At 41.8% G+C, this 12,343-nt stretch overlaps 2 protein-coding genes across 3 annotated transcripts; one reads left to right on the forward strand and one right to left on the reverse strand.

Annotated features, from left to right (window-relative positions):
* The first annotated feature begins 670 nt into the window (after positions 1-670).
* Positions 671-4,679, forward strand: pafah1b3 (platelet-activating factor acetylhydrolase, isoform Ib, gamma subunit). 2 transcript variants are annotated; one of them, XM_061080825.1, is made up of 6 exons: positions 671-800; positions 977-1,102; positions 2,140-2,229; positions 2,374-2,490; positions 2,647-2,769; positions 3,308-4,679. In XM_061080825.1, exons 2-6 carry the CDS (start codon positions 1,022-1,024, stop codon positions 3,566-3,568), a joined length of 672 nt encoding a protein of 223 aa, XP_060936808.1. In that variant the 5' UTR covers positions 671-800; positions 977-1,021; the 3' UTR covers positions 3,569-4,679. The 2 variants fall into 2 exon arrangements, with proteins under 2 accessions (XP_060936808.1, XP_060936809.1); XM_061080826.1 differs by having other exon boundaries at positions 980-1,102.
* A 944-nt stretch (positions 4,680-5,623) lies between these two features.
* On the reverse strand, positions 5,624-11,887 carry ceacam1 (CEA cell adhesion molecule 1). Its single transcript, XM_061081025.1, has 10 exons — positions 11,833-11,887; positions 10,173-10,451; positions 9,811-10,059; positions 8,915-9,184; positions 8,465-8,716; positions 8,084-8,359; positions 7,698-7,949; positions 6,845-7,123; positions 6,235-6,489; positions 5,624-5,712 (listed from the first exon to the last, which is right to left on the reverse strand). Exons 1-10 carry the CDS (start codon positions 11,885-11,887, stop codon positions 5,624-5,626), a joined length of 2,256 nt encoding a protein of 751 aa, XP_060937008.1.
* Between the last annotated feature and the right edge of the window lie 456 nt (positions 11,888-12,343).

Below are 12,343 nucleotides of genomic sequence, written 5' to 3' on the forward strand. Positions count from 1 at the left end.
CTATGTTTTCGACTCAGGGACTTGGGGCCCAGTTTTCATACTCAGCATTTTTAAAATACATTATTTTTAATTATATTGCCTTTCTTTATATATTTGTATTATTTGTCTACCTCATTCTGACTTTCCTGTTGCTGTGACAACTTAATTTCCCTGGTGTGGAGATCAATAACGTTTTATCTTTACTTCTTACAATATAAACAACTTTAATAAAGTGGCAAACACATGATGTTACTTAATACCTTTTTAACAGTCGGTAAAACAATTGATGCACAAAAAGGTAAAGTGTTTAATAATAAATCAGAACTGATCTAACTGAAGTTATATTGACAGGGCATTTAAATGAATGTGCCCAATTATGCGGAAAACCCGCCCAAACTGGCAACGCGGGGCCGCGCACGTCTCTGCGCAGCCCCGTCTCCAACCAACGAGCTGGACGAGTCCACCTACACAGACGAAGGGGGGAAATCCTCTCATTCTTCATCTCCTCTGTCACTCCAGCAGCTCGTTACTCATCATCTAATCGCACCATATGAGACAGAAGTAATTTCCAAACATGTACTGATATTAACATGTCACCAAATACTAAACTACACGAATACATATATGATGCAGCCCATACGCGACAATGGTACACGCCGCTGTAGTAAAAATTACTTCCTGAAACTGAACTTGGGGTTGACGATGATATTTTGATTTTAATGGCAGCAGATTTCCATTAATATCTCCGGAAGCAGCCGCCGTGCGAAGCTGCGTTTTGCACCGCTGGGAATCGAACATCTGTATCAACCAGTGTCTGACGGGTAATTTCCTGTCGCACCACATCTGTCCTGTGTTTCTGCGAAGAGGAGGAGGAGGAGGAGGAGGAAGAGGAGGAGGCTAGCTGGCTAACCGCGGCTAACCACCCTCCATAGATTCAGCTGCACAGGGCTATTTGATTAATCGGTTTTGTTTCCGTCCCCCCTCCCCCCCACCCCAGTAGGACAGCCCCACCGTGACTGCGGAGCAAGTGCAGCGTCCCGTCATGAGTGCAGAAGACCCCAACCCCGCCGCCACACCCACTCCCTGCGAGGACATCCAGGGAGATGGACGATGGATGTCTCTGGTGTGTGAGAACTCCTCCTTGTTACTGGTTTCTGGGGACTGGCTCCACTGGTTTGACTCAGCACCAGGCCTGGATCGTCAGGTTGCTCCAGTGGGAATGAGTGGTGTTTACACCTTGATGACTGAGTGTGGGAGATGTGAGGAAGGTATCATAGCTGGGGACAATGATCCGGGTCTGACACATTGTGCTGCATGTTGCTCAGGGCAATAAAACGATATCTATAATGATCCCTTTAAACATTTCATCAATAGCAACATAACGAGGCTATTATAATTATTGATTATGCATTGTGCAAGAACAGTGAGGAGGTTTAGGACATAATTGATCAACCTCATATTTGTCAAATGTTTGTGTTTATCAGGTGTTTGAAGGGTTGAAAACCACAACCTTTTGTGATAACTATTGATATTGACTGATTTGAATTCAGTCTACAGATTTGAAAGTCAAAATAACAGCCAGCATTTCCATAAATTGTTTGAATCGGGCTCTAAAACAAAGCAGATTAATAATTCATCGGTTGCCATTTTATTTTATATGTGACATGACTGTATTGTAGAGCTGCTACAGTATCTTTGGTCAGTCAAGATTTTTGCAATCATAATTTCCTGTGCTGTGAAACTTTATGTTCGAAATTCAATCAATTTATCAGCATATGAATTAACAATGAAACGAATTAGAACTGCAAACATTTATTTACATTATGGATTCATCTGTATATAATTTATAATATGCAAGCAAATGGTTAAAAATGAATATTAGACTCTCCTGAAGGCCCAATGAGATGTAGACAGTTTGCTTGTTCAATCATCAGTTAAAAACTTTAATCTTTGCTTTAAACTATTAATATATTACCATGATAATTGCTGATTACGTTTTTTATTGATTGACTAATTGATGAATTATTGGAGCTCTGTTTGTTTTGTCTGTGCTCAACTGTAATGCCTTTCCTTTAAGAGTCGCCTCTGATGTTGCATCTATGGGATGTTTGTTATCGGAAGAATAAATTACTTAACATTTTTCCCTTTTTCTCTCTGCAGCACAACCGCTTTGTGTCTGACAGCAAAGACAAAGAGCCTGATATCCTGTTTGTTGGCGACTCTCTTGTCCAGCTCATGCACCAGTTTGGGGTAAAACACAAAACACATTCCTATATGTGTATTGTCCGTATGTTGTTTTTGACACCTTGTGATTTTCTCATAAACACATATGCACTATGTCTAATCGTGTGACTTTAATGATCAGCATGTGGACATGTTGTGGTTTGCCTGCAGATATGGAGGCAGCTGTTCTCTCCTCTCCATGCCCTAAATTTCGGGGTGGGGGGTGATGCAACACAACATGTGCTCTGGAGACTGAGCAATGGCGAACTGGATAACATCAGCCCAAAGGTCCAAAGCGCTGCAAACATGATCACGCTTATGTATTCACACAATAGGCTCATTGTGCTCAAGTTTGTGCCGAGATTCTAAATCCAGGTACACATGACCCCAAGCTATCAATGATATCTGCTTAGTCAAACTATCTTTCCTCTTTTGTTGTTGCAGGTTGTTGTGCTGTGGGTAGGCACCAACAACCACGGCCACACTCCTGAACAGATCTGTGAAGGCATCATGGTGATTATCCAAGTCATCAAGAACAAGCTCCCCAATGCCAACACGCTTGTGCTCGTAGGTTTTCTCTGATACCGAAAGTGTTCATCTTCTTATTTGTTCATATAACCGTCCAAATGCACAGTTTTCCCCCATATCACAGTTTCATTAGTTGAGGTAAAGTGGCTCAGATGCATTGCAGTTGTTTTGTTCAAATTTTCCCAAGTCTGTCTTCAGGACAGACCCACATGACCATATATAACTTAGAACTTTAAAGCTCTTTTCCAGCTCCATCTTTGTCTAAACACTATGATATTCCACATATGAAAGAGGAAGCAAGACGCATACATTTTCCGTTCCGTAGTTGTCCCATATGACCAAATCAGCATGTGTGTGTCCTCAAGGTGTGATGATTTAACACAGAGTGACCCAGATGCATACAATCTAAAGTTTATATACCCCAACAAAAAACGATTTCTTCTTCATTATGACCAATATTTCCATTCTATTGGATTCAGTTGGAACAGTTTTTCTATAGGGAAGATATTTCTGAAAAGGTCTTGGAGCATTGCATTTTTTCTTAACAATACATATTGTACATACTTTTGTTTTCCAGGGATTACTGCCCAGGGGTAAACTTCCAAACCCTCTGCGGGAGCGAAATGCCAAAGTGAACGTGCTGGTGCAGGAGGCCGTATCGACCCTTCCCCACGCCTCTTTCTTCGACGTCAACCCCGGCTTTGTCGCCTCCAACGGTAGCATTTCCCACCAGGACATGTACGACTACCTTCACTTGACTCCCCAGGGCTACCAGGTCGTGTGTCAACCCCTGCACGCTCATCTCAAGTCCATGCTAGATAAACGTGCTGAGAATTGAGCAGCCAGTACCTACACTACCACAGTGGTCCTCCTCCCTGTTCCCAGAGAGCATCACAACCATCAGTCAATTATTAAGGGCTAAGAGCTGCACACACTATTTGTGCAAGTCCTCTCCAAGGCCAGGGTTGGTGACCACTGTTAGAGGTAATGGGACCATTAAGTTTTTGGTGTGTGTGATACAGTCAAAAATTAAATGTACTGTGTGCTATAGAGAGACAAAGTCCTGCCTCTATCTATTCCCGGTAAGCGTCTGTTCCACTAGTTTTTTGCTTCAAAAGTGTTTTTCAACAAAAAGGTTTATTTAATTTCTTTGCCACATGACATAAGGGGAACTATTTGCATTATCCATTGAGATCAGAATGATTATTAATAACGGCTTTAAAAAGATGCAGCAACTTGAACATGCTGTAGGTCAAAACATTTATTCTGCACCTTTTTTAAACTTTTATTTATAATGTTATTCTCTCATCTGCTACAGCTCTCCTCTATCAGAGCAGCTTGATTTACCTGGACTTTTTTAAGAAGAAACCTTCTATGGCAAAATATCCTGTCAGAGTGGAGTTACTGGCACATTATTTGAGACAGGCTGGGAGACTGTAGCACTTAAGGTTCCAAGAAATCTGATAAAGAAATCGACAAGATACAATAAATGCCCTGTTAAAGAAATTCCGTAAATTTGTCTTTTGGTATTCTCTGTTTCACTAAGTTTAATGAATTCAGTTTACTTGTCAATAGCTTTATATGCTCTTGTTGTGATGCCTTATGTCTTTTTGTACATGTTAAGTTGAATGACCAAATGTTTTTCACTGCCCGTTACTGCCTACTTGCGTTTCACGTCACGTTATCATTATTGTCTTTGTACCTTTCTGCTTTACCCGTTGTGACAGTGACAGATTTTGTTGTGAAAGGCTGTGTTTATTTGAGTAGCTTGTGAAGTCACATTAATCCACCTATAGTTGCTTGTGCTTCAGGTGCAGTCCTCTCTGAAATGTAATGTCCCATTAGGTAATCTGAACGGCTTACTTCACACTACAATGCTTCTGAATTATGCCCCAGGGTGGCTGATTGTGTAAGTGATAGAAAATGCATTAAACATGAAGACCAAATGATTTCAGGATCCCTTGACTGATTGATCAGATCTGCGTGTTGATGATCATTTATTGTCACTGCAGTGCTGCTGCTTTTGTAGATCACTAGATCCATCTGCAGTACTGTACATATAAACAGGTGATGCCCACAAGCTGTTTCTGGACGACTGGTTCTGTCTGAGGAATATCTGAAACCTCAAGGGAGGGACGAGTATCGCTTTGCTCCCATCTCCATTCATCTGGCACCTCCTCCAACAATTACCACACATAATACAATTGATCATACTTAGTATTTAGTTTGTATTTAGTATCTCATCAGTTTATATGTAATGAGAGCCTCAGTACCAGAGGAGTTCATTTGACTAACCCATGCTGCTCTCGTGTATCTGGGTCACTTGGGAAAGGGAAGAGAGATGCAGCCTTTTTCTGCAGTTTGACAGACACAATAAGAAACATGGAAAATGCCAGTTAAACTGTCTCCACAAAACTGATTATGTAGATTTTTATTGATTAATAAATAAGTGCAGTGAATCAAAGTATGATCAAATATACATTTACTGACATTATAATATTATCACACACAACAGAAAAGAATTGCAAATAGAACCAAAGCAGGGGAAGAGACTTGCAGTTTTTCCCCTCTGTTAAACTATGTACGTGTATAGATATTTATATTTAATGCAGCTGACTCCAGGAAAGTGACAACCGCCACCACAACCATAACATTAACCATACTACTTTACACTACTACTTTAACTCGCTAATAAACAGTGAACATAAAAAAAAAACAAAAAAACGCAAAGCAAGCTTTGCAATAATGAGATAATTTGCATCTTTGATATTGGCTTGAATATGATGAATATTGAATATGTTCCCTTTTTATTTTACAGTATGTTTGTTAAATAGACTGTAGAGGGAGAAAGAGGCCTTTGCACTCTGGCTATGGATTTGTCCGTGTCGAGGACTCAGGTGAACAGCACAGGGACGAACACAGCAAACAGACACATCATCATCAGACCACCTCCGGATGAGAAGTGGACGGCTGTGGCTCCACCTGGGAGAGAGAGAGAGAGAGAGAGAGATGGACGTTTATAATGAGGAATGAAGTGACGTGTATGTTGTATGCATGTTTAAAAAATGACTCGGATGTATGAGATCGAATTAGTTTTTAAATTATACATAAGATAGAGCAAGTTGATCCTGAGCACATCAGATCTCACAAAACCACTTTTGCTCAAATTGTTATTAAGACTATGAACGTATTTTGAAACCACATTAAAAACTAGACTGGCACTCAGTAGAACACATTGCTCCGCCAAAGCCAAACAGTCTTAAATGTGCCAAATTTTTCCATGAGTGACTCTGTGGGAACATCTTATTTCACAATGTTTAAAGAAAGGGAAAATAAATTCCTGGATCTGCTCCCTGATCTGGATCCACACCAAAATCTGATTGGCTCCTCCCATTCATATACCACATCCTTTCACTAAGTTGAACAGATATCCATAAAGTTGTTTTTGTGACAGCCAGGGCTGAAGAGATACTGAGGCAGCGGAGATGTGAGTCGTACACTCACCCGGCACATTGATTGATTTCGACCTGTACATGCTGATCATGGTCACTGGATTTCTTGCCACACAGATGTAGTTCCCAGATTGTGCTAGAGTTGCAGGTAAAACGATAGTGGAGCCAGTCTTTATCACCGCTGATGAGTTGTTGTTCAGATACCAGAAGAAGTCACAGTCCGGCCGAGAATCAGCAGAGCACGTCAGTTCAACAACAAAATCCTGTCCTACAACTGGACCACTGATGGCCATACTCAGAGGACCATCTGAAAAGAGACACAGGGAGTTGGTCAGAATTATGTCAAATTCATTCTTATATTTATTACTCTATTTTACTTTGGCACATTTACTGTCCTAAAGCCCTCTTTACTCAGAGCAGCATTTAGTTCAGGTCAAAATTACAGTGAAGGCACAGTTAATATTAGATTTCCTGTGTCACCCATAGTTTGACTTATAATAACAAAACTGTTGTGCAAGGACATACAGCAGATATGTGACTTTTCTCAGAAAAACAATCAATAAAAACTAGGGAATTATTTAATTCAATTTTTTTCTATCCGCTTGTTCGTCTGAACTTCTTGCATTTTGTCTATAGTTCCTCTTTTGCCCTACGATACTCACAATTCACCAGTAGTGTGTACATGGGGCTTTTGAATTGAACAACCATGTTGGTAGCGACACACTGGTATGTTCCGTCATTGTCTGTTGTCACTGGGGTGAAGTGCAGCATGTTGTTCTCAATGCGGTACTCAGTGGCGTTCATGTCGTTCATGTCGAGAACTGTGTTGTTCTTCATCCAGTAGATGGTGTTGTAGGGCCCAGTAACTTCACAGGTGAGAGTGAAGTTTTCAGAGCTAATTGGAGAAGTGCTGTTGCTGATCTTCACTGACACTATGGCCTCTGTAGACACAGAACACAGGGAGTTCAGACAGTGAGGCATAGTCATATTAAAGGAGACATATTACGCTCATATTCAGGTTCATCGTTTTAATTGTGGTATTTCTTCAAAAGGTTAACATGCTCTATTGCTCATACTGTCCATTTGTGCAATGTCACTGGATTTAGATCCTGTCTCTTTAAGGCCCCCCTCCTGATGAGGCCTAGTCTGCTCTGATTGGCCAGCTAGCCCACTTTGTTGTGATTGGTCAACTGTTGCCATTGCCTATAGAAAATGTCAGCCACCGCATTCGCTTTAAACGGCTTTGTTGGGGGATGCGCCAGATTTGCAGGGAAGTGTGTACTATGCAAATGTGCATTATGATGGTGCGGACCCATCGGCCAGACTACTGATACAAAAGCAACCTATAACACACTAGAGGAAAGGGAAAACTGAAAAAGCATAATATGTTTCTTTTAAAACTCTCTTTGAGCTCTAAACAATTCAACATTTGACCTGTTACAGAGTCACACAAGTTGAAATGTCCACATTTCCTGACAGCTCACCCGTCCCCTCCCCAGACTTGAGTGTTCTTACCAACGACCGTGAGCATCGTGGAAACGCTGCTGTTCTTTCCCGTCACATGATTGTACGCCATGCAGGTGTATTCTCCGCTCATGTTTAAAAGCAAAGGCTCGCTCGTAAACATTGACGTATTGGACACTTCGGTGCCATTGAACCACCAGCTGAACCGACTGGACGGCACTGACGTGGAGGAACAATTGAAGGACACGACATCTCCTGTCTCAGCATGCCTTGGCCCAGAGATCACAGGTGTTTCTGGTCCGACTGCAACAGCAAAGACAATTGTTGAAACTCTGCGCCTTTAAATATATCAGCAGGTTGCCATCCACTTTGTAAAACCATCAGTTATGATAATGTGCCAACTGCAGTAAAATAAATTCTTTAAATGTAATACTCACAATTGACGATGAGCTCGTGAGGAGGGCTAGTCATATTTCCAACGGCGTTCACAGCTACACATTTGTAATATCCAGTATCATTGCGGTAAAGTGGGTTGAAGCCGAGTGTCTTGTTATTCATGGGGAAAGTATATTCGCTGTCTACATGCTGAACCGGACCATATTTATTCCAATAGACATGATCAGCAGGTCCGGTCACATTGCACGTTAGCGTGTAGGGATGACCTTCTTTGGGAGGATCCATTGGTGTTTCTACTTGGACGTCTGTTATTGGGTCTGAAACAAATCAAAAGTCATTTATTCCTCATCGTCTGTCACCGTTCCTCTGTGTAAGTTGGACTAATATACAGAAACACAACATTTTCCACCAACGAGACTCACCAACAACAGTAAGCATCTTCTGTGTGGTCTTGTTTTGGCCGGTGATGTTGTTGTAGACCATGCAAGTGTAGTTCCCAGTCATATCCTCAGTAAGACGAGGTGTTACAAACATAGCTGTCTCGGCCATGAGAGAATCATTGAAATACCATCTGTAGTGGGCGGGAGGGTGTGATGATGCATTGCAGGTGAGTGTGACGTTAAGTCCTGCCTTCACCAAGGATGGTCCCATGATAGTTGGCATCCCTGGCCCATCTGAACACATGGATATTAACTTAAATCACCTTCATTGAAAACATATGTCAGTCATTCGATGCAGGATTTTGCATGGGGAGAGAATTTCCCCATTGAATTTCCACTCACACCAACAATCTCAGCAGGTATTGTGTGATTAATTGACTACATGTGAGCACTTTTATCGACAGTGACAACGACAGAAAATGAAATACTCACAATTCACCATGACTACATAGGGGCTGCTGGTCATGTTGCTCACAGAGTTGAAAGCCTGACAGTTGTAATCTCCATTATCTGAATGTTGGATTGCGTTTAGAGTCAGTGTCTTGTTTTCAATGATCGTTGTGTTGTCATGAACAATCATCTGCCAGTTCCTCCACCACTTGATTCTGTTAACAGTTCCAGTCACTTCACAATGCAGAGTGAAGGACTTATTAAGTATTGCTGGTCCGCCGACACGATTCACCTTCACGGCCTCGAGTGGATCTAATAGAGGAGAAAGGTATAGAGAAATTTGAATCCACACATCTATGAAGTTTGCCACAAATCGGAGGGAACAGTTTGACAGTTTGGGGATTATACTTCCTGTGTTGCAGGGCCGCCACCTCTCTTATATCCGTCTACTCCATATAAGCAGGCCTAATATGTTTGACCAGTTTTACTACTAACGCTATACTACTCAAAATCACCTTTTCTTTGCTGCTCTAAATAAAACCACCCACCAGTGTCAGTACAGCACAAATACTGTTTTGGAGCAATGTAGAAGAAATGCCTTCATTGGAAACACACATCCACACACATGGATCAAATCAAATCCAGATATCACATGTTTACTGGTGAGCTTTAGAGTTGCTAGTCGGTTCATTCGATTTTTCATCGTAAAAAGCCCTCGCCAAATTATTTCTATCCGAATACAAAGCAAACCACCTGCATACTCCAAATTGAAAATAAAATAGCCCTAAAAAACTCTCCAATCCAAATTTTTATGTAAAAAAAACCTAGCAATGAATTAGCAATTTCTTTTAAGTGATCAGAATCAAAGTCAATCAAACGACCAACAATCCTCCAAAGTACAACAAACTGAATCTTACCCAAAATCTGGATCATTGTACTTGCGCTGCTAAACCTGGATGTGACGGCGTTGTGAAGTACACATTTGTAATTTCCAGAGTCGCTCTCTGAAGCGTTGTTGAGGTGAATCCACGGACCACTTTTGTTCAGAGCCTTCCCATCAACCATCCACTCAGTCGTCGCTGCAGGACTGGATAGCGCTGAGCACGACAGCGTGAGATTAGATCCTGTTCTGTAAATGTGGTCCGACTCCGAGGGCAGGATACTCATCGTTGTGTTACTTGGGCCATCTGAGGACACGAGGAGAGGGGAATTGTTTTCAGAGTTAATGTAAGGAGTTGACACATTTATATCATATTTGACCTATTGTCTTATATTTTGTTTGACTTTCGTTAAAACTCACAGCTGATGTTCAGGAACACCGGGGGACTGCTTGCGTTGCTGATACCATTTGAAACCTCGCAGTTGAATGCTCCTTTGTAATGGCGGGTCACAGGGGCTATGGTGAGGGTGGCGTTTCCATTACTGAGCTGTACATTTTCACCACTGACCACAGTGTTGTTCATCAGCCAAACATAAGACAGGGACGTGCCGTTGGACACAGAGCACATGAGGACGGCCGTGTCATTGATCGCCACCAGATTGGTTGCTTGTGCCGTCAGGGTGACATTTGAAATTGGCACTGTAGAGAGAGAAAGCACAAACATGCAGGTCATGGAAATGCTGAGGTTAAACTGAATTGTAATCCTTTTGATTAAATAAACATTTAATGTTCTCACTGTTCAAATATTATTCAATTTCAGAGGCCAAGACTGCCAGCAAACCTGCGAGCCTTGGCAACTCGGTTATTGGAGACAACAGTAAGCCTTCTGCTTCTTTTTATTACTTTGTTGTTAATGCTGTCTCAACTTTCTGCAATTTTGTGTTCACACTGCAAAAGAGCCAACCATGGTCAGGTGGGTCCAGACCCAGACCCCCTCTCTTGGTCGGAACAGATTTTGATCCATTTGTTCGGACTGTGGACTGAGGCAGAGACCAACTTGAGACCAACTTGTTACCATAGATTCTGCACATGATAAATGGCATGACAGCCCCCCCCCCAAAAGTGAAGCCACAACATTGGTGCTCCCTGGTGGCTGGCTGCTCTAAAAGCTGTTCTCCCATGTTAGCAGCAAGGACATGGGAAAATAAAAAAGTCAACATTTTTTACAGATATTGTGTATTTCATTGAAGGCTTTTCTTTTGTTAATCACCTTGTTGTTTGTTCGCTAGTAATTTTGGTTTTGGACATGCTGTTAAAATGGGGCGAGGACTCTAGATTTGTCAAGTGCGTGGCGTGGCACCTTGACACCGCGGCTCCACACCACTATCCACTGAGCAGATTCAGGCAGGATATTTTGTCTTCAGTTTTGTTCAACAGGAGGAAGTTGAAATGCATCATTTTTTTTAAATTTTTTTTTTAACATACAGTCTAGAACTTGAACTTTAATCTGCATTTCTAGGATACGAGTTGTTATTTGAGGAAGTGAGTAAAGATGATCAGTGATTAAATGCTCCTTACCTCGCACGGACAGGGTTAACTGGGCAACAAACAAATTGATTGCCTGTAACGTGTACAATCCAGAGTCTTCCAGCTGCAGTGACCTTATGGCCAACGATGAAGTGGTTGAGTCATATGTGACTCTATCACGCCAAGAATCAGTTATGACAATATTTCCTCCAAAAATCATCAAAATTATGTTGGTTTGGAACAGCCATGCCCCTTGAGTGACATTTTCCTGGCTGTACAGTGTCACATTGCTGCCCACAGCCACAGGGTTCTCAGAGGCTTGTATTGTCTGGCAGGACCCGAGATCTAGAATCAGAAAGCAAGCGACAGACGATGTGTTCAGTCACCCTGAGCTGTAGTTATCATCTGCACATAATTATTAGTAAAAATAACTAACACAAAACACACTGAATTGGTATATTTAAAAAGACCCTTTCAATATCTGAAATGATGATCCATGACATATAATATGTGAAAAGAGTTGAAGTTTAGCTAAGCTATAATTCAGTCTTACCTGTTGTAAAGGTTATCGTGACCAGGATTAGGAGAAGCACCACCGAAGACTCCATTCTCCTCAGTTTCTCTTCAGGCCTTGACAACGTCTGTGATCAATTCAAATCTTGTGATATCGCTTAGTCACAGTCGCCTTCTGAGCTGCAAATATTTGCTTTGCATCAATCTGGTTTTCAGTTCACCTTGTGCAAATGCTTACCCCCAGTGTACCATCATCGGGCCACCTCTCTCTCTCTCTCACGCACACACACACACCACATACACACACACACACAAACCACACACACACCCTGGCCACACCTTGTTTTGCCCTGTCCACTCTGAGCTTTTACTGGTACACACCGAGGAGTGTCCATTTACTGTAAACCTTTGTCGTTTGGAAACTTCTATCCGACCAGACTGATGCGTCATAGGGATATTTTGTAAGTGTACTGCACGACTTGGAAGAATAAGAGCATTAAAACCCTCCTACTGTGGAATCACACACTCTTTAACCAACTGGGCTGAGCAGC

This window comes from Limanda limanda, chromosome 11 (genome assembly GCF_963576545.1).
Source record: "Limanda limanda chromosome 11, fLimLim1.1, whole genome shotgun sequence".
Classification (NCBI taxonomy): domain Eukaryota; kingdom Metazoa; phylum Chordata; class Actinopteri; order Pleuronectiformes; family Pleuronectidae; genus Limanda; species Limanda limanda.

Excerpts from the sequence above, each read along its gene's own strand:
- pafah1b3 (XM_061080825.1), top strand. The coding sequence starts at position 1,022 with ATGAGTGCAGAAGACCCCAACCCCGCCGCCACACCCACTCCCTGCGAG. Across the intron at positions 2,491-2,646 it reads TGGATAACATCAGCCCAAAG|GTTGTTGTGCTGTGGGTAGG; the intron begins GTCCAAAGCGCT and ends TTGTTGTTGCAG. Across the intron at positions 2,770-3,307 it reads ATGCCAACACGCTTGTGCTC|GGATTACTGCCCAGGGGTAA; the intron begins GTAGGTTTTCTC and ends TTTGTTTTCCAG.
- ceacam1 (XM_061081025.1), bottom strand. The coding sequence starts at position 11,887 with ATGGAGTCTTCGGTGGTGCTTCTCCTAATCCTGGTCACGATAACCTTT. Across the intron at positions 8,717-8,914 it reads CTATGTAGTCATGGTGAATT|ATGGGCCAGGGATGCCAACT; the intron begins GTGAGTATTTCA and ends CCATGTGTTCAG. Across the intron at positions 8,360-8,464 it reads GAAGATGCTTACTGTTGTTG|ACCCAATAACAGACGTCCAA; the intron begins GTGAGTCTCGTT and ends GATTTGTTTCAG.